Source organism: Dipodomys spectabilis, unplaced genomic scaffold, assembly GCF_019054845.1.
Source record: "Dipodomys spectabilis isolate Male_0828 unplaced genomic scaffold, ASM1905484v1 ptg000178l, whole genome shotgun sequence".
NCBI lineage: Eukaryota > Metazoa > Chordata > Mammalia > Rodentia > Heteromyidae > Dipodomys > Dipodomys spectabilis.
In genome coordinates this window covers 2,525,752-2,548,464 of record NW_024870855.1, presented here as the reverse complement: position 1 = coordinate 2,548,464, position 22,713 = coordinate 2,525,752, and the positions used below count along the sequence as shown (strand labels likewise).

The following is a 22,713-nucleotide window of genomic DNA, read 5'->3' as shown; positions in this document are numbered from 1 at the left end:
GCTTTACCATTCAAGTCATATCCTCAGGCCTTTTCTGCAATGTTTATTGGTTCAGCTATGATCTCACATTTTTGCCCAAGGCCAGACTGGGACTAGAACCCTCCTATCTGTGTTTTCCTTGTAGCTGGGATTACAGGATGTGCACCACCAAACCTGGCTTGTTTTGTGAGATGAAATCTCCCTAACTTTTCTCCCAGGTTGGTCTCAAGCTAGGATCCTCTTGACCTCTCGCTGGGATGATAGGCAGGTGCCACCACAAGTCAGCCTATGTTTTCATTTTAAAGAATCATGTCATCAGTGTAGATTTTATGAACAAGTGGGCCTGTAACCCTCTACAATAGCCTGAGGATTTCAGGAAGTTAAAACAGTCTTAGATCCTGAATCTCTTTACAAGGAAATCATCCGATTTCTAGAGATTTAGTTTATTGTTTTGCCCTTCACTTATATAAGAAAGGAATGATGATATTTATCAGAAATCTTCATGGCTGATGAAAAACCCAGAAAAGATGAATAGTTTACTGTTCATAAACCACAATTGAGGTGATAACAAAAAGTCAATAAATGAATAAACTAGGCTATGCTATCTAATGACAGACTATAGATCACAAAAAACTCACTGCCCTCCAAGACACTGCTTTTGCTTTGCTCTGCAGGTGGCTGTGGCCTCTCAGATCAGATCAGCATTATATAATCCAATATCATTATTTACCATCCCCAAGACCAAGGTGAGAGCAGAAGTCTCCACACTTTCTTATCATAGTTTAATACCTGCCTGAAAAGACTGGGCTAGAAGTATGGCTCAATGGTGCAGCCAAGCAAGCATGATACCCTGAGCTCCAATCCTGGTCTCAGAAGGAAGAGGAGGAGGAGGGAGGGGGGAGGAGGGGGAGGAGTGGGAAGAGGGGGAAGAGGGGGAGGGGGGGAGGGGGAGGAGTGGGAGGAGGGGGAGGAGGAGCAGGAGGAGGAGGAGAGGAAGAAGAGGAAAGAAGAAGAAGAAGGAGAAGGAGGAGGAGGAGGAAGGGGAAGGGGAGGGGGAGGGGGAGGGGGAAGGGGAAGGGGAAGGGGAAGGGGAGGAGGAAGGGGAGGAGGAAGAGGAGAAGGAAGAGGAGGAGGAGGAGGAGGAGGAAGAGGAGGAAGAGGAGGAAGAGGAGGAGGAAGAGGAGGAGGAAGAGGAGGAGGAAGAGGAGGAGGAAGAGGAGGAGGAAGAGGAGGAGGAAGAGGAGGAGGAAGAGGAAGAGGAAGAGGAAGAGGAAGAGGAAGAGGAAGAAGAAGAAGAAGAAGAAGAAGAAGAAGAAGAAGAAGAAGAAGAAGAAGAAGAAGAAGAAGAAGAAGAAAGAAGGACTTCATGAAAGGAAACATTGCAGAGAAGAAGAAGGACTTCATGAAAGAAAACATTGCAGAAGTGGGCTGGCCTGGAAGAGGGAAGTTTGGTGAGGGACTTGCCGAATTCAACAATACCTGCACCCCTCCCAGCTCCTTTAAAACCTGACCTCAGGAGTGTGTTGATTAGATGATTCCCTTTGGTTTCCTCAAGAGGCAGGCAGGAATTCACAGGAGGAGGGACACTAAGTAAGCTTAAAACTCTTGCTCCAGGCAGGGGCTAGGCTGCCAAAGGCCTCCATGCTCACCTGACCCAGCCCCTGGCTGGCTGGTAGTTTTACAGATCTCTCTTGGAAGAAAGGGGTAATGTTTCTCACATGGGAAGTGAGTGGGGATGAAAGCTATTACATAAGCAGCAAGCAGGCGGGGAAGGCTCTGTGGGGGACTTGCTGGCAAAGAGTGACCCAAGCTCCCTGGCAGGGCGGGAGCTCAGGAGTGAGTGGCCTCCTTGGGAGCCGCAGCCTGAGGCACTTGCTTAGAATCCACACTAAAAATAAGGCCGCAGTGTGTACACAGTGCTGAGTCACTAGAAAACCCTAAAAATAAGACTGCAGCAAACACTTTTTCTAGGAGCAGTATCATTTCAGTTTCCTAGCTTACAATAGTCAGAGTCCCCATGCTCCCAGGCTATCCCATCACACACTTTCCCTCCTGGTGGTGCAGGGGTGCACACACTCTCATGCATACAAGCAAACATGCAAACACACAGCTTCATGCACACACACACACACCCTTGTTTATGCACACGTGCACAAACCCTTGTGTGTGCATGAGTGTGCATACACATCCTCTCATACACTTCACACAGGCACACAGACACATACACCCTAATACATGCACACACATGTAAACACACATCCCCCGTGCATGCACATGCAAGAGTGCACATTCATATTCATGCACATTAAAACACATAGCCTCTTGCATGTGTGCATGCACATGCACACATGCACATTCTTAGTGGGAGCTGGGTGGCATTATGCACTGCAGTTATTCAGTACTGAACTCAGTGAATCCTGACCTTGAGTAGTATTCCTCAGTGGCGGTCTCCTTGGAACCATATGCTCTTAGATTTCAAGAGTCTCCTATACAATTTGTCTCAAGCAAACATGCTTAGGCATCCAGAAGTCCTCTAGACTTTTAATTGATTGACTCTGGCCTGCCAGCATGCTCCCTGTGTTCCAGACTTCCTTCCGTCCTTATGTCTCTTGGTTGCATTCAGCTCTGCACATCCTAACTCAATTCTGTGACAGCACCCCCTCCACTACCACCCCTCCACCTTCATTTGCCTACCACCATTGCAACATTCCTGATGGGCTTCCCCTTCCCTCCCACCTGAAGGCTGGGGTTTTCAATCTCCCACCCAAGAGGCTGTGACCTCCCTTTCTTCTCCACGCTTCTGCTGTAGCAAACAGCCTTTCTCTGGTGCAACCACATCGCTGGCACTCCTTACCCAGAATGCTCTGGGGTCTGGATCCCCCTTGGAAGTTCTCAAACCCAAGTTTAGGACTTGATAGGGAAAGAGGAGAAGTTTTCCAGGAGCTCCATGTCAGTACAACTCTTCCCTCTCTGTTCATCCTAGTTTCTTAGCTGAATTTTCTTTAGCTTCAGATATCACTATCGCATGCTTCAAGCAAGTATTGAGTGCTAAGCATTATTTTTATTTTGAATGGACCTCCAACTAACCGCCCCACCGGTAATTCAAATGTCTCTGTCTACTTGGGCAGCAATGACGATGGAAATCCATCTCTCATCTGTCTGCATGTCCAAGGTGGAGGTCACAGCCGATTCAGTGCCTGCTTCAAATAACATCTTCAACAGTCCCTCCCTCCCCAGGAGGAGATGGGTGAAGTGCCCTGCACCTCTTTTATAGAAGCATCAGTCCCCTCCCCAAGATCTCTTTTCTCTTTCTTTTCTTTCGTTTTTGGGTAGTTCCCAGGATGGAACTCAGGACTTCTCACGTGTTACGCAGACATTCTGCCACCTGAGCCACATCTCTAGTCACCTTTTGCTCTGGTTATTTTTCATATAGGGTCTCACTTTTTTGCCCAGGCCAGCTGGAACCATGATCCTCCTATTTAAACCAAATATAAGCACACACCACCATTCCCAGCTTTTGTCTCTTGAAGTAGAATCTCACAAGCCTTATTTGCCCAAACCTGCGTAGGATTATAATCCTACTGATCTCAACCTCCCACATCGCTGGGATAGCAAGTATGTGCCACTGTGCCCAGCTGATGGATGGTTAATATGGAGTCTTGCCAACGTTTGAAGGCTGGCTACAAAATACAATTCTCCCAATCTTAGCCTCCCAAGTAGCTAGGATTACAGACAAGAGCTACCAGCACCCAGATAAATCTCACTTCTTTATATCACCACATTAAGGATTAGATTTCAACATAGTATTTAGGGGTGTGGGGGAGGAGCAAAAAGGAATAATTCCATCTCCTACAAAAAGCATTATTTGAGGTTCATCTCTATCATCCCCCCTCCACTAGGAAATCTCACAGGTTCCATGAACAAAGTCCTCATATTCCCTTGACAGATTACAAGGGCATTCCATAATCTGTATTTTTCTTATAATATATATAAACTGCCACCAGTGATTACACACACACACACACACACACACACACACACACACAAATACACATCTATGGTTTTGAATGGTAAGATCATTAATTTGATTCACTAATGTCAGGTTAGTAAGAACCATGCCAGGTGACCTATGCTGACACTGAAAGGACCTGGAGCTAGGACAGTTCCCAGCAGAGTCACCTATAAGAAGTAACAATGGAACTAGCTGGGAACTGTAGAGGAGAGAAGAGAGTTGGGAGGGAGAGAGAGGCATATACATGGAGGTCCAGAGTGACAGGAAGTTCACTAGCAGTAATATCATGAAGGCCATGGTTTCTTCCTAACTCATCCCTGTGACTTCAAGCTCACTGGCACCATGCCCTAAATAATACATCTCCTGTAACTACAGTCACAAATCAATCAATTCATTCGTCTCTGGTACACTGGCTCTATTCTGCTTTGTGAACCACTGTCAACATGCCATACATGACCAACGGGAGGCCATCTTTCTCAGAGTTTCCTACAAATGACCAATGGAAGGCCAGACCTCTGTAATCCAAACTTTCCCTCCATGTCTGAGATACCGATTGTGGATTCCCAGTTGGGCCCACTAGACTGGCTCTTCTTCTATGAGACCTGCTCCCAATCCTACTTCCTGGGCTGGATCCCCTCAGATCAGTAGGTCTCCCCCTCCTTCCAGTGGCCTGTACCTACCCTCCTCCTTCCCCCTAGTGCTCAGGAGTGAAGGAGCAGCTGCAGGAGGGATGCAAGCAAACCTTTCTGGGGAGCTAAGAAGAACATGTCTTAGTAGAAGAGATCCATAAATACAGAAATTAGGAAGGCCAAGAGAAGCTAAATCACAATGTCTTGCTTCAGGCGCCATGGAAAATGGGAGAAAGGCCAATTTTGGGGTTCCCTCGGAATCAAAAAGATGGGCATGCAGAACCTTGATCATCAAACCGGATCTTCCCTCATCACTTTGCTCGGCCTAAGAGCACCCATTGCAACAGCTTCTGCAGAGAGATGGAGGCCTTTCAGCCAGCAGCCTGGAGACAGCACAAGCACACCAGGGCAGAGCTGGCCACACACTGGCCATGCCACTTGCTGCCATGCACACTTGGGAAAGTTCCCAGAGCCCTTGGAAAATCAAAAGTGCATTTCTCAGTGAGAAGCAAGCATCATTCTGCTTCCGACCCCAGATAAGAATGGGGCCCTGCTCCTGCTGGGTTCAGATGGAGAATATCTGTTCAGTCCCTGGAGAAGCAAGGTTGGGCGTGGGGAAGAGCACAACCCAGGTGAATGGTCATATCATGTCCAGCAAGACAAACCCATGGCAATTTAAACAAGCCTGTGTTGGTTTTCTCAAAGATTCTGGGGGGAGTGTGTCCCTGGTGTCCCCTTAGAGGATCTGGGTGGGAAGGGGGAGGGACGCAGAAAAGACACACTTTTCAAAATAGCCAAGGCATGCTCTATTTGCTTCATCTGCGTTAGCTAACCAACTCAACAATGAAAAGCAAGTATGTCTGTAAGTCCTGACGCAACATGGCAGCCTTTGGGGGAGATCATTAACCCCTTGAAATGGTAAACCCACCTTCTCTCTCTGTCCCTCTGTCTCTGTCTCTGTCTCCATCTTTGTCTCCTCTCCACCCCAAATGAAAAGTGTGGTGTGATGCCCTCCTGGGGACAGTTCTTATGTCACCGTGAGATTCTCTGACAAGTTCTGTCCTTTCCCATTGGAAGATTTCAGTAATCTGAATTCCTACAGAGACCGAATGTCATGTCCACAATTAGAATCCTTCGCCAGGGAGTGGCTTGTGGAGTATACACAGCATCCTCACAGACTCAAAGCACATACATCCGAGTGTATGTGTGGTGAGATGTGTAGGTACACACACTCCCCCCAAGATCATCTCACATAGAATTCAGAGCTCTGTAGGACATTTGGGCAATGCTGCATGCTTGGAACGATGGAAACTGAATAAAAACTACTGAGACTATAGCCAGGTGCCGGTGGCTCACACCTGTAATCCTAGCTTCTCAGGAGGCTGAGATCTGAGGATCATGGTTCAAAGCCAGCCCAGGCAGGAAAGTCCGTAAGACTCTTATCTCCAATTAAAAAAAACCACTAGAAAACCAGAAGTGGCGCTGGTGGCTCAAGTGGTAGAACGCTTGCCTTGAGCTGAAGAATGCAAGGACAGCACCAGAGTTCAAGCCCCATGACCGACCATAAAACAAAAACAAAAACAAAAACTACTGTGACTGCATAAGGTCTCAGGATAAAGACAAATACAGAAGGCACAGGTCCAGGTGTCGTGGTCAGGGCCAAGGGAATCCTAAGTCTCTCATAGACCTTTTCTTCATTCTCTTTGTCTCAGCTACCCTCAAATGCCAACACTGTTCTCAAGGATGCTCAAATTCAAACACTGTATTCAGAGATGCTCAGGGCATCCTCCCAGGGCAACGAAGTTCCCATGGAGAGATTCTGGACACCTATGAAGCCCTGTCATCAGAACCAGAGGCCCATAACCTCTCATCCAAGTCCAGATCCTCACCAGACATACTGTTCCATACCCTTTTGAGAGAGTGTCACAAAAGCTGGATATGGTGTGGCACATAATCCTAGCACTCGGGAAGTTGAGGCAGGAGGGATATTAGTTCGATGCCAGCATGTGCTACATAGCAAGACTCTTCTCAAAAGGGAGACGTGGGAGAAGGTCAGCATGGTACAGTAAGAGGTAGGTAATTGTGCCGGTTAGTAAGTTACCTCCTACCACCGCCACATTTTAAAGGGTACTGAGTTCCTATGCCTCTTAACCTAAAAATGGAACAAGGAAGGACTTATCTGGGGAAAATTCCTACCCACGTGTAGAAGGCTAACGTCTCCATACTGTGAAGCATACCTGAGCTGCTCTTCGTAAGAGCAGCTGTGGGCTCCCATGCTTTGGCTACGCATGCCCCTTGCGGCCACAGAGCAGCTCCACTTGTGTCTCCTAGGATCCAATATGAGCAAACGGCAAAGTGGAACAAGGGAGGGAAAACCAGGAGCAGAAGAAACCTGGGGATCTACACATCTCATTTTCAATAACCAGCTCAGACTGGTTCTATCTGGAGTTGAAATTAATCACAGTTGTAAAAAAAAAAAACAAACCCTAGGAGAATGGAACTCGAGTATCATCCCAGCAATGAACTGTAACAAGTTTTCAGAAGTCCTTTCAAGTATTTCCTTAAAAAATATTGAATGTTTCAAAACAACAGTTATCCAAGTGTCCCCTCTGCAGGACACACAGGTTGTTGTGGAGTTTCTGGGATGGAACCCTTCCACTCTCCTGTTTCTCCCGTGTTCTTCGTACCCTACCCCTGCTGGGTAAGAGGAGAATCAACACAGCACAAAGGCAAAAGCACCAGACAGAAGCTGCCATCAGGGCACTGCAGGCCAGGTGAGCTACATCCAGAGTATTCACACTGCGAGTGGACAATGAGGCTGCAAGCTACTTGCCCCACATAGGAACAGACATTCCCAGGGCAGCTAGACAGCAAAGATGGGTCAAGGGGAAAAAAATCTGTAAATATTCTAAATAGAGCTTGTGTGGGCACATACATATGTGTGTATACATGTATGAGTGTGCATGCATCTGCACGTGTGTACATGTGTATAGATGTGTACATGTGTGCTTGTGTGTATATGCATGCACCTATGTGCATGCATGTATTGTGTAAATGTGTGTGTGTGTTACTGGGCTTTGAATTCAGGGCCTGTGATTGCTAGCCAGGCACCCTACCACCCCCTCTACCCTCTTTTTGCTTTAGTTATTTTTTTAGATAGGGTCTCACACTTGGACCATGATCCATTTACTTGTGCCTCTGGGCATTATGGATGTGAATCGCCATTCCCGGCTTGTTTTTTGAGACAGGCTCTCACTAACTTTTTTGCCTGGTAATTCTCCCATATCTGCCTTTCTGGTAGCTGGGAGTACAGATTTGTGCAACGCCAGGCCTGATCCGACCTGTGGCACTTTTGATTTCCCCACTGGCATCATTAGGAAATATGTTGACACTACCCTGGCTTCATGAGAGCCCTGGGCCAGAGCCCATCCAGCAGGGTCCAACCACAGGAAGTAAAGCTGGACATCAGTTCCAAAGTTCCTTTCTCCTACTGGCTACAACTTCCTGTGGCTGTACATTTCAGACACCTGCAGTCAACACATGTGAAACCAAACAGACAGAGTACCATGACCTGCACAATGACACCAAAAACACCCAAGAAAGACATGACACACTTACACACACAGCGTGCAAGTCGCTACTTACTTTCCAATACGACCACCAGAATTCACACCCAGTATTCCCTGTCAGCAACTCTGGTTCACTGTGACTCCGTTTACCAGCCTGATCTCTCTAAGCCATCACTGGTATACATTTGGACTAGACTTTTTGCATTACCTGCTTATTTGTGCCATAGTTTGAATTCTGGGCCTCACACATTTGCCAGGCAGGCCCCTTAGTATGTGAGCTATATCTCCAGTTCTTTTTTGTTTCATTTAGTCTTCAGGCAAGGTGTTGCTTTACTCTCAAGCTTCAGATATCAATCCCCCGACTCGTGCCGCTCATGGAGCTGGGATGAGAGGCCCAGGGCACCACGGCCAACTTTTAGCGTTGAAATAGGGTCTCCCTGATTTTTTTCTCCAACCTGGCCTTGATACATAATCTTCTCATCTTTAACCTCCCTAGTAGCTGGGATTACAAGTGGGAGCTAATATACTCAACTATGCAAACTTTTAAATCCTCAAATATGTTTTCACTTTTGTTGTTTTCAATACTTAATGTTCAAATAGGTCTTCGATGCACTAGCTCATCCTGGAAAGCCTACTTGATGGGCTATGCCATGCTTATAAGGCTTCCAACAACAGCACAAGAGAAGTCACTGGGCGTGAAATTTAGGAGAGGGAAGAAGAGGCACACTCCACTGAATGGGTACCACTGCCTCCCTCATCCCTGCATCTTGGAATGCTTCTAATTCCAAATAGACACTGATGCAGGAGACTCTGAGGCCCATGAGTGGGTCCCTCAATTTCAAACCCCACAGGCTCCCAGGACAGCCTACAATGGAGCAGGCAACCCAGCCAGCACTGGGCCAAGGTCTAATGGCTGTGCTCTTGCACCACCTGGTGGCTGTTTAATTTCAGGTCAGTGTTATCTGTCAATGAAGCCAGACAGTACCTAGATCTCCTTAGAACTAGGTCTGCAGCATTTCAAATGAGCATGGGGGATGTGTGATCAGTTGAAGCATGGAGGAGGCAGCCAATCCTGAGATCAAGCTCCCAAGACAAGAAAGCTCTCACTGCATGTGCAAGGCGCTCCCCAGCATGAACCACACAGCAGCCTCTGCATGTCTGAAACCCTCTACCCAGTCCCAGAAAGGGAACCTTGGGCTTAATAACTGACTTCAAATGCTACACTTGATGGTCCCGTGCAGACATTTCCTACAGATCACTCAAGGGTCTGGAAGTCTAGGTAGCTAAAATTTATGCATTTGGGGGATTACAAACATTTTTCTTTGTAGTGGAATTTGCAAGTACAGGAATCCGTGAGTCATGAGGACTGACTGCATATCTCAAACCCTTCTGAATTTAACATTCTCCATTATCTTTCCCTCCCTCCCACAGCCAAATCTATTTGTTTATCTCCTTTGTGAACTGCCCCTGCCTTGGGGAGAGATGCTCACTTCCACTTTGAGCAAATCCAAAAGCTACCTGTGGCTTTTCTAATGTGTGCTCCCAGAGAAGAAGTGGAAAGGAGCATGAGCTAAGTGCTCCTGAGAGTGAGGAGGCCCATCGGCTAACTACTCCCCAAAATGAGAAGGAACATTGACTAGGTGCTCCTCAGAGTGAGAAAGACCATCGGCTAAGTACTCCCTGGAACAAGAAGGATCGTAGACTAAGTGCTCCCTGGGTTGAGAAGGAACATGGGCTAGGTGCTCTCTGGAGTTGGACCATCAGCTAAGTATCCCCTGGAGTGAAGAGGGCCACTGGCCAAGTGCTCCCTGGAGTTAGGACCATCAGCCAAGTACTCCCTAGGCCCAGGCCCTATGCTGGCCACTAGTCCACAATCTCACAAGGTCTCCAATGATCCTAAACTCACAAAGTTGTTGCCAGTTTCACAGCTGAAGAAAGCGAAGGGCACACAGGTTGAGGACAGACCACTGGCCCATGGGCCAGAAGGGAGACAGCTAAAATTTCAATCTAGATCCACTGGACTCCCAAGCCTGCTTGGAGGCAAAACAACATCATGCAAATCTCAAAAGGAATCTCTAATCTCAAACCAGGACAGTGAGTGGAAACAGGCAAGGTTATCTTGCTTGGTGAACAGAGAATCAGGCAGAACTCTACGTACAATTCCAGGGTGTCCCCGGCCTGCCCTGAGCCAGCTGACAGTGTTTCTGCCACATGGCCTGTAGGTAGCAGAGTGAGCACATGAGTTTGCTCCTAGTACTTAAGAAAGTTTGCCTGGCTGAGTGTGTAAAAGTGAAAGCAGCTTTCTAAAGTTATTGGCTTGCTGCCCTATAAATCATTAATCAACAGTCCTTCCAGTTTCTCAACTGTCTGATGCAAGATCTTGGCCTTGGGGAAGTTCTAAAACTAAAAGCTAAAAGAACATCATGAATATCTAAACTAACTATCTAAACTGGAAGAGTATCATATATAGTAATAATAATTTTAAAAAGAAAACCCTATGTCTCCTGTTGGTTATTGTCCGTTTGAGTTCTACTTTTTTTCCAAAATAACTTTACAAGTTGTTGCAGGAAAGTATGTGTTGGGGGGGGCGGGGAGAGAATTAGTCCTACAAATTCTACCCCTCCCATCTCCACCCCCTGGAAGTACTGGTTGTAAACTCAGAGCCTCATCTTTGCTTGCAAGCTACCACTCAGGCCATGCCCCCTGCTAGCTGAGCCACACCATTACCACTTGAGCCACACCCACAACATTAGAGGTTCAAATTATTCTACAGGCCAGAAAACCAGACCAAGTCGATGTCCAATGCAACCCTACATCACTCTTCATTCAGCACTCATGAGACAGGGCACCCTCCTGGCATAGAAAACAGAGACAGAGATGTCCCAACACCCTAAGTGAGTCATCTGACATAGACGGAGCCACACTGACTCATGGTAGAAACTGGTGATTTTATACAAGGACCAAGTCTGGAAATAAAAAGAGCTATCTTACCCACTCTCTAGCCCCTTCCCATTTACAAGCCTAGGCCTGTTCGATCTTCACACCCTCCTTTCCCTATGACTCTGCTCTCTGCTGCCAATCATGAAGGACTAGAGCAGAAATACAATCAGCCCTGAAAATGGCAGACATTTTTGACATAGTTCGTGAGAAATCAAAGCCTTGAACTCTCTCTGGAAATTTGACTTGAAGAATATGGATTATGCAAACTTCCAGGGAATTTAGACATGCCTTGCTCAGGACACAAAAGTAAACTTAGAAGGCAGAGGAGTGAAGTCCCTTCTTCACCAGGCTGAATGTCTGGGAAAGAGCTCTGTCAGGTGAGCAAGAACAGCTTGGTCATCATCACAAATCTGCACCTGTCCTGTCAGTCATGACCCTATTCACCAGCATTTTTTAACTTCAATTCAACTAAACAGTCAAATGGAACTCCCAGGTCAAAATTCAGGATATGATAGAACAAAAATGATGTCAGAGTATCATTGCAGGGCAAGCCAAAAAGCTGTGTATGTCGTAAAAAAAAAATCCCTTATTAGGAAGGACATTGAGACTAACACTGCAAACTTAATTCTTAACTAAAGAGGTACTAAGGAGAGGATTTTAAGATAGTTTGACCATGGAATTACTAGATGTTTATTGGAAGCAACTGAGCCCTATGGAAAGCTTTGAAAGTATTTATCATAAAAATGAGTTTTATAAAGTCATCCTAATAATGTGATCAGGGTTATGTGTGCATAAATAATGGGTGCAGTACTGTAATTGCAGATGAGTAGGTGGTTTCAAAACACTGAGTCAGAAAAAATAAAAAAAGCTTAAGGACAGCACACAGCCCCAGGACTGCTACAAAAAAAAAAAAAAGTTAAGGATTCTATTCAAAGAGAGAGGCAAAAGAATTGAATAAAGCTAAAATTTCAAAAACTTGATGAAAACTATGAACACACAGATCTAAGTACACAGCATGTGTGTGGGTCAGGTTGGGGGCAAAGGAAAAGACACCAAAAGTGATCATAATCAAGCCCCTCAGGGATTCTGAGGGCAGCAGAAAATAGCAACAGGAGAACAGCATATTTCTCATCAAAAGCAAGTGAGAAGACAGTAGGGCAACATTTTCAGGGGAGGGGAGGGAGAGGGGAGGCAGGGATTCAAATTAGAATCTTATGTGCAGAGAAAGTAACTTTCAAGTTTAGTTAACTTTCAAGAGAAGAAACTCTCAGAAACAAAAGCTGACAGAGTATGTCACACAATAAGAAATTTAGGGAAAATCAGAACAGTTAGAAATGGAGACAGACATAAATAAAGGAAGACTTCTCAGACATGCCAACTACATGTGTAAGTGCATGGAAATTTTTCTTATGATTTAAGCCTTTTCAAAAGACAGTGGTTTAGGGGCTGGGAAGGTGGCTCAGTGGTAGAGCGCTTGCCTTGCATGCCTGAGGGCCTGGGTTCGATTCCTCAGCACCACATAAGCAAAAAGAAAAAAGCCGGAAGTGGCGCTGTGGATCAAGTGGTAGAGCGCTAGCCTTGAGCTGAAGAGCTGAGGGACAGCGCCCAGGCCCAGAGTTCAGGCCTCCCCCCCCCCCAAAAAAAAAAAAAAGACAGTGGTTTAAAGTAAACTATAGGGCGGAATTTGTACTTTATATATAAAATTTATACTTTGTGTATGTATACATATGTAAGGATATACATATATAGTTTATGTATATAGTTTATGTACATATACATGAAGTAAAAAGTCTGATAAATTATAAAGTACAGAAGATAAGAAGTAGAGGCACATTCCTGTAAAGTTTTTATAACATGCATAAACTGGTGTTATTGAGGGGAAAAAAAGAGGCTGTTCTGGACACTTTAGATTCAGATTCACAGACTGAAAAAAACAAATAATCAACAACAACAAAAATGCCCAAAGGATAACAAGCATATTGGTGTCTTCAGCAAGACAAAGCTCTCAGGAAAACATAAATTGTACAAATCTTGTGATGTGTTACATACGTTCCAGGACTTGGCCTGTGTAAGTTATTCAGTCCCACACCAAATCGTAAGACGCATCCAGAACTGTCTCCATCCCTCAGCCCCATCTGAAGGAGCAGGTCTGAGGAAAGCCAATGCGTTCCAGACTGATTATTCTTGGCTACACTTAATCACCACCGAGTAAACAAACGCAGCACTCACTCACTCTTGTGCAACTTATTCCATCCCCTGCAGCCAGAAGAAACTGTCATGTGATGCTACTTAACATCTGGAAATGTGGAAGCGATTTTACAGAGCACACAAGGACCACACGCTTGTGGCAGCGGCTGAGGTCACCCGGGGAGTGGAAGGAGAGAACTCACTTACAATGAAGCCAAGTTTCTTGTAATCCCGGGTGTACATGGACTTGCGTTTCTCCAAGCTGCTGCTGCTATTATTAGGTTCAGTCTCCGCATCAAAAGCAATTCTTCGAAGTTCAAATATGATGTCTCTTTGAGCCTAGATTGAGGGAGGGAGAGGAATCTGCTGTCATTGTGCAAAGTGACATCAATTCTCTTTTTCTTCACCCCCAGAGTCCAAATGAATCATGCTTTAGAGTAAAAGAAAACCAAATAAAAGTCAAGCCATGTTCTAAATGAGAGCTGAGCACACTTTGCCCTTTGCCCCTCCCCCAGCTTCTCAAGCTTGGCATCTCTCCAGTGACCCCAGCTGCCATCTCATGTGGAATATTGGTAACCAGTTCTAGGAGCCTGGCCTAGATGAGGTCCTAATTGGGAAGGGAGGAAGTGAGGGGCGTAGGCTGAGGTAGAGTCTGGGAGGGCCCACTGCTACCTACAAAGCAAGAGGCTCACAAGGCCCGTGAGCAGTTCTGCAGTCGCAATGGATCTTTTACTCCACTAATCAAGGACACATCATCAAAACTAACAGGAAACCAAAATAAAAGGAAGATCCCAAAGAAGAACCAACCCCTGTGCCCTTCCTTGTCCATCCATAGTAAATGGATGAACACATGACATTCACATACAGCAGGAACAGAATTCCATAGTGCCGGTGGCTCAGGCCTGTAATCTTAGCTACTCACGAGGCTGAGATCTGAGGATAGCAGTTCAAAGCCAGCTCAGGTAGGAAAGTCCATGAGACTCTTATCTCCAGCTGACCACCAAAAAAGCCAGAAGTGGAGCTGAGGCTCAAGTGATAGGGTGCTAGCCTTGAGCACAAAACGTCAGGGACAGCACACAAAAATTGTGACCACAAGGACAAACCTTAAGGGTACTAGGTGGAGTGAAATAAGGCAGATAATAGGTGACAAGTGTTGCCTAGAATACTTCTGTGTAGCCACACCACAGCAACAGGAAGCGAAATGGAGCAAGCTGGCCAGGGGTTGCAGGATAGCTCAAATGGAGTTATTGTTTAGGGGACCCAGAAATTCAGTTTTGCCTGATGATACCTGGTAATGTTTTCATAACAATGTGAATATACTCAGTGCCAGTGAGCTTCCACTTTAAAATTACTCCCTTATTCACCAAACAAAAAACCACATGCATGTTCAGGGCCTAATGGAAGCCTTTATTTATTGCTAGCACTGGGGCTCAGACTCAAATCCCCATGCTCTTACTTTGCTTTTTCACTCAAGGCTTCCATTCTATACTCGAGCTATTCCACTTCCAGGTTTTTGCTAGTTAATAGAAGGTATGAGTCTCACAGATTTTCCTGCCTGGCTAGCTTTGAACCAGGCCCTTCAGATCTCAGCTTCCTATCTAGGATAACAATTGTTAGCCATCAGCACCCAGCTATGATCAATTGGTTTTATTATCTATAGGTATTCACCTATATTGAGAAGCCATATCCCCAAGCCCTAAGAAAGTAATACAATACTTATAGGATCCTCACAAACTCCAGGATTCAGAGTAGCTAGCAGAAAGATGGCTGGTGGCATTGCACTTTCTGTTTGTCACATGTTACTGCTGTTACATGCACACCTACCTGATCCTGGGGGTCCATTTTGGTCATCATCCTGTCTTCCAGGAGGTTGAAGGTGAGCACTTGGGAGAACATATAATTGGTGGGCCATCTCGTTGTTGATGGCCCGCTGGGCACGGATGACATGCAGCAGGAATACTTTGTTAAAATACTTACCAAAAAAAGAAAGGGCAGACCACAAACTAAACATCATCAACAGGCCCAAGTGGAGGCTGGGCAGTCTGCATCTAGATGCAACCAGGAATGAAGCCTGGTGGCTTATCCTTCAGAAGGAAAGCCAACATACATGTGAGCTCAGAGCTCTCCCTGATGACTCAGAGGCAGGAAAAGACCTACTGTGTGCAGAAGAGGAAACAGAGGATGGGGAGGCTCTTAAAGGAAAGGGTCGGGCCCTGGCTCCCCCAGGTCACAGAGGGGCAAATGGTGTCACCACCATCATAGTCCCCTACCCACGCATCCAACTTCCAAGAACTAAAGCAACCTTGTTCCCACCCTACAGAAGCAAACTCAGTGCAGGAACACTGCCAAGAAGCCAACACCATCATGGCACAGGGAGCTACCTCTGTCTCAGTGCTTGAATCTCCAGCTCACAACTCAGTGAAAAGTAAACTGCTTTCCCCCAGAAAAACTGGGGCAGCACCATGGTGCTAGGTATTAGAAGTTGTGGAGTTCTGATTCCTTTCCTTGCAAAGCTAAACCGTATGTGTAGAAAACCACCACGGGAAGGCGGGCTCCAGCCCAGAGGCCCAATCATGTCATTTTTACTCCTACACTAGGTCTACTATGAAGGACGCTTCCTGTGGGACAGAAATGTTGATTCTGACTCTCAGAGCCCACCATCTTCCCTCCTTCCTAGTCCTACCCTTCACCAAACAGTGGAGAACAAAGTGCAGATCAGTCACAGAAGGGACACTAAAGTTGCACCAGGCCCTTCCTCCCCAGTTAGGTACTCACTGTTAGAATGATGGAACGCAGCTGCTTCTGAGCCAAAATATTTGCCATTTCCTGGGGAAGAAAAACACCCCACACAAAGGCTTTGGTTAGAAAGACAGGCATGCTTTTCCACACAACCAAGTGCCATTCTTCCCGTGTGCTTCAGGGCTTGGATATCAGCAGTATTTCTTAGAAAACTGTGGCCTTGGAAGGCACTAGTATTCCATGATAAGGCTGGATATTCCATTTGGATTATAAAAGCCAAGTACAAAGGCATATATATATGAATACATATACATACATATATGTATGGAATTTTTTTCCTTCTAGAAAAATCACTCTCCAGAAACTAATGGTTTTCCACTCAAAAAGTGCATCAGAGGCTGGGCACCAGTGGCTCATACCTGTAATTCTGGCCAGCCAATCAGATGTCTTAGACCTGAGAATCTGGTTCAAAGCCAGCCCCAGGAGACTGGAATTATCTCCAATTAACCAGCAAAAAGAAGAAGTGGGGGTGTGGTTCAAGTGGTAAAGAGCGAGCTTTGAGCTGTTGAGTGGGTAGAGGAAGGACCCTGTACCCGCTTTTCTTAGATTGTATGAAGATGACCAGACAACACACACCCACAGCAAGGACATCCTGATGTTGGAGAACCATCACCCTAAAATCCCTAACTCACCTAAAAGCAAGTTCATCTACCTGCGTGCAGAACCAAGGGCAAATGGCATACACCCCAGAGCTGGATCACCAAGCTATGCAAATGAACCACATGGGGTTTCAGATGGACAAATATCTGGCCAGATGTGATGCTGTGGAATTCTCCCTTGGCTTCTGCATGATATAAGTTGTGCTCCAGCCTCTCCTGTCCTCAGCAGAGTACTTGAGGATGGTTTTATGAAATGAAATGATTCACAGGCCCTCTTTGGAAGGAATAAGGGAGAAATTTCATAGTCAAGCCACATCCTTGGGACACACTAAGAAAAAGTCAAAATACTGCTCATATGCAGGAAGACACTAGAATGCCAATCTGTGCTGGGGATTTTTTTTTTCGGTGCTACGAGTTGTATTGAATAGAGAAGAAACTAAGCTACAATGAAAAACAACAACAGAACCATGATATCTACTAAGGTGCAAATAAATGTACAGAAAGCCAGGGGAGCAAAGAACATGAGGAAAGGAACTTGAGGGGATGCAGGGGGTACAGGCAGGATGGATGAGGGCAGACTGAGACAGCATGGTCCACAGAGGGAACATGGGTGACTTACAGTCAGAGGACACTCAAGGATGTCAACATTGTTGTCTACATCAACCTAACGGTGCCAATGCCACCACAGAAAGGAGAGCAAGCAAGAGAGAAGAAGGGATGGAAATTCAGAGCTCTTGGCAACTTTGATGCAATGCCCTGCCAACCCACTGCCTAGGGAGGACTGTGAACACCTTTTACAGTTATATGGGAACAGAAGACATAGAAATGGAAATCCATGATCAGGTCATCTTCCTGCCCTCAAAAGCAAGAAAGCAAAGGCAACCACATCTTGAGACACAAGCTGAAGGCAAGCCCAGAAAACACCATCGGCCATCTCTACTACATGATTCTTCCCCAGCTAAATACAGTAGCTCTTGGGTGAGGGTTGATCTGGCTTGGTTACGTTTGATTTCTTTTGGAGCAGGTAACAAACAAATAACCGAAAGGACCTCTATACATATATCTCCAATATTGCTTTTTATAAACATTGTATTCCTTTTGCAAATGAAAAGTGCAGCCCAATAGTCACCAAAAAAAGAAAATTAAAAATATGCTTTGTGCTCCTATTTCAGCTATAGGTTAATATGATTTTATAACATTGAAATGATAGAAATGTAGATATAATTACAGATATACATAGACAGCCACAAGACAGTCGCCAATAGTTAGAAGGCTATTTCCTGTCCAACAGCTACTAGTCATTGACTATCTACTTACAAAAAAAATATATACATATACATATACATGCATAAGACTGTGTGTTCTTGGGGGCACAGTGGACTCCATGTGCTTCTTTGTATCCCAAGTTCCAGGCATGATATTCAGCAAACAGAAGATGACAATAAATATTTCATTAAGGAACAACTGAATATTTGATAGTACTCTCCTAAGTAACAGAAGCTAGAACAGAGAGAAAACAGAAGTATCTTTGTGAACATGAGAGATATCTGTCTTAGGGAATAGTTTGAGTAAACATGAGAGTCCATGGGGAGATTTTCATAGCACTGAAATGACAGAAACATATAAATATATACGGAATGATGTCTACAACATAGTTTTAATCTTAACAGCAGTTTTCTATAAAGACAGTACATGTAGTATGCCGAGTGTTGGTTAAAAATACAAACAAAACTCTGGGCTGGGGGAGTGGCTCCATTGGTAGAAAGTGAACATCATTGAACAAAAGCATTAGATATCAAGTTCGAGTCCTGGTCTCGGACCAAAAACAAAACAAAAGACACAACTAGGCAAATATTTGCATAGAACAAAGCAGGATGACCCACAGCCATGGAAAGTACATGGGTACTACAAAATTGTAGCAAGTCTCTCTTTGGGAAGGTAATGAAAGAAGCTTTCACACTTCTTTCCTTTTGGTCTTTCTTTTTTTAACTTTTTTTAAAACCAACTCTTTTAAGTAAAAATATAATTAAATTTTAGGAACTACAAATACAGCCCAATGCCTGTGCTCATGGATATAACCCAAACTATTTAGAAGTCTGAAATATGAGAATCATAATATCAAATCAGCCTGAGTAGAAAAATCCCATTGACTCTTTTTTTTTTGGGGGGGGGGGTCCGGTCATGGGGCCTGAACTCTGGGCCTGGGTGCTGTCCCTCAGCTCTTCAGCTCAAGGCTAGCGCTCTACCACTTGAGCCACAGCACCCCTTCCAGCTTTTTTTCTTTTTGCTTATGTGGTGCTGAGGAATCGAACCCAGGGCCTCAGGCTTGCAAGGCAAGCGCTCTACCACTGAGCCACCTTCCCAGCCCCTCCCATTGACTCTTATCTTTACATAATTGGCAAAATGCTAGAAGTGGAGGTATGGCTCAAGTGGCAGAGCTTGGAAAGGCCCAGCAGGGAAACAAAAACAAAACAATGATGAAACCATGGAAATGTAACTCCTAGAAATGAACCAACAATCCTAAATGGAAAGCAAATCAGAATCCCTCACATTTAATAACTGATATTAAAATCCTTGGAAACATGAAGATAAGATAAATAGGATAAATAAAGTCTGATTCTATGCACAGCGTTGAGTAGCAGGTTAGCTTTCTACACTCTTGTGAAAAAATTTCCTGGCAGATGCCATGATCTTCCTAGTGAACTCTCCTATGGCAGTGAACTGTGGTCAGGGTAATACATTCTATGTTATACAGGCAGAATTTTAAAAAAATTAATGGGAGAAGGAGGGTTCTCAAGATGGCGACGGGGCAGTAGGGAAACGCCACAGCTCTCTCCAACCAAAAAGAGAGTTCGAGTTCCAACCTTTAATCTCCCCAAGAGACCGACAACAACAAAAAGACGAACACTCAGAGAAAAACCAGAGGTGGAAAATAACAAAAAAAGAAAGAGAGGAAAAGAAGAATTTCAGAACAGAGAAGAGCGAAGACCCCTCCCCCAACCTTTACTGGCCGCGCGGCAGTGCGCCAAGCCGCCGGCCAGCCGGCCCGGCGGGGGCTGCCGGAGCCCCAGAGACACAGGGGGCTGCTTGCAGATCACCAGGTACCGGATTGCAGAACAGCGGATCGCCAGGAACAGAGAAACCTACCAGCCGGGAGTCTCCAGGAGGATCCCACCCCACCCATCACTCTCCACCGGAGCGGAGAGGCTCCATCCCGCCAAAGCCGCCCGGCACCAGCAGCGCCACAAAGGGACCTGTCGCGATCGCAACGACCCGGCGGGGGGCCGCCCAACCCAGCCCGCAACCACCCCAACTGAACTCGGACTGCAACAACAACTGACGGACTGCAACAACAACTGACGACCTACAGGGTGAGTACCCATCAGGGGACAGGGAATCCATCAAGGGAGACCAGAGCTGGAGGGAATCCCCAGACCCTGACCTAGACTCCCTACCCCAACACCCGGACCACAGGACCCACTAAAACTGGGAACTGTTCGAGAGCCCCACCAGCCGGTGGAGCACACTCTGCTGGCCAGGCCAGAGCAAGAGCGCCCCGGGAAGGGAGCTTAAATGCTCAAGCCAGGAACAGTGCCCCTGGGTCAAGACTACCAACAGTAGAAGAAATTTGAACTGTGTCCTCCAGGCTGCATAACCAAGGTGGTATACACATTAGCACAGGCCTAACGAGCGCGCTCCAGGCTGGGGCCGGAACCAGGCCAGGGGACCGGCGCCTGAACAAAGCAAAAAGGGTCAGAAGTGGGGCTGTGGCTCAAATGGTAGGGTGCCAGCCCTGAGCTGAAGAGCTGAGGGACAGCACCCAAACCTAGAGTTCAAGCCCACAACCAGCCCAAAACAAACAAAAACACATCAGGAGCCCATAGCAGACTCCAGTATTTGGGAGAGTGCATCCAGAGCATCTGATCTTCCCAAGAGCACCCGCAGGAGCAAACACAAGCAGTCTAGGCTGCTCAACCCTTCCAAAGGCGGGAATTGCTACAGCAGAGAGCTGAGAATCCTAAGTGAATAGCAGCTGGAAATAGGCTCCCAACAGAATCCAGATCAGACACAGACTCTCTCTACCAATAGAGAATCAGCAACCAAGCAAAGACAGACACACCAAAACAAGATTGAAGAGCAGTCTCCTGAACCCCCATGCGAAAATCACAGAGAAAAATCACAAGGTTTACCACTACCCAGGACAGCAAGCTCACCTCAAAAGCCAGCAGCCACGCAGGGGAGAGCCCCAGTGGGAGCAAAGCAGGAATGGAAGACAAAAACTACATCCAAGGGTTGCTGGAGGCAATGACTCAAGAAATAAAGCGAGAAATGGATCAGAAATTGAAAGAGCACAAGGATGAACTATCAAAAGATATACAGGATATCAAACAAAAATTGGATGCAAAAATAGAAGCTGCACAAACCTCAGTAAGAAGTGAGATAAACGCCAAATTAGAGGTAATGCATACTGATATCACCTCATTGAGAGGTGAGATCAGTACTCTGAGAACCAACATTGAATCCATAAAGGGATCCATTTCCATCATGCAAACCACAATAGAAGCCACGGTCAACAGAGTGAATGAAATGGAAGGTAGAGTGTCAGATACAGAAGACAGAATACACCAGCTGGACCAAAAAGTGACAGATATGGAAAAATCACTCAAATTAAACCAAAGGGAAATTCAAGAGCAAGCAGATAATGCTAAAAAATTTAACCTTCGCATAATCGGAGTGGACGAAGGTGAGGAATTCCAGAGCAAGGGAATGCAACACCTATTTAACAAGATAGTCAATGAAAATTTTCCCCACCTCAAAAACGACCATCTTAACTACATCACAAAAGCTTATCGAACACCCAACAAGCAAGATCCCAGGAGAAACACTTCTAGGCACATAATAGTAACAATGATGGATCTGAATAATAAGGAAACAATCCTGCATGCAGCAAAAATGAAGAAGGAGCTATACTACAACGGGAAAAAAATTAGAATCACTGCAGATCTCTCCACACAAACAATGAATGCAAGAAAAGCCTGGGAAAGCACCATACGAGCCCTGAGAGCCAATAACTGCCAACCCAGACTGATATACCCGGCAAAGCTAGCATTCACATTCGATGGAGAACTGAAAACTTTTAATAGCAAAGAAAAACTAAATGAATACATAAACATTAAGCCAGCATTACAAAGAATTCTAAGAGGGGGGACACAACCTGAAGAAAGCAACCAGGAACTGGGACCTGCCCCAAACAGGCATTACTCAAAGTCTAACTGAGCAAGCACAGGAGGAAAGGAAAGAAGAAAAACTTAGGAAAACGGAATGGCAGGGACAACAATGCATCTCTCTATACTTTCTCTTAATATAAATGGGCTGAATTCGCCAATTAAAAGAAAACGAACTGAGGACTGGATCAGAAAACAAGACCCATCCATCTGTTGCCTTCAGGAGACCCACCTCTCAGCCAAACATACAAACAAACTCAGAGTGAAGGGGTGGAAAAGGATCTACCAATCAAATTCCCCCAATAAGAAAGCAGGTGTAGCTATCCTGATATCTGACAAAATAAACTTTTCATTAAAATCAGTACAGAAAGACAAGGACGGACATTACATATTAATAAAGGGAACAATCCAAGAGGAGGATATAACCATCATCAACTTATATGCCCCAAATATCGGTGCACCCAGATATGTTAAACAAATGCTCTCAAACTTACAGAATAAAATAGATCCCAATACGATAATACTAGGAGACTTTAACACGCCACTCTCACCAAAGGACAGGTCTACCAACCAGAGGATTGGCAAAGAAGCTACCGAATTAAGTGAGGCCATACTTCAAGCGGAATTAACTGACATCTACCGAGTATTTCACCCTAAAACAACACAGTACACATTCTTCTCAGCAGCTCATGGAACTTTCTCCAAAATAGACCATATCATAGTTCATTCAAGGAACTTAAGCAAATACAAAGGGATCGACATAATCCCCTGTAT

The 22,713-nt window shown here is 45.5% G+C and overlaps 1 protein-coding gene across 1 annotated transcript in view; it reads right to left on the bottom strand.

Moving 5' to 3' along the window:
* LOC122120802 (engulfment and cell motility protein 1-like) overlaps window positions 1–22,713 on the bottom strand; it is a 124,011-nt gene that overhangs the window by 25,745 nt on the left and 75,553 nt on the right. The window contains 4 exon segments of the mRNA XM_042695027.1: window positions 13,524–13,655; window positions 15,141–15,203; window positions 15,205–15,264; window positions 16,092–16,142. Coding sequence (XP_042550961.1) covers window positions 13,524–13,655; window positions 15,141–15,203; window positions 15,205–15,264; window positions 16,092–16,142 — 306 coding nt within the window.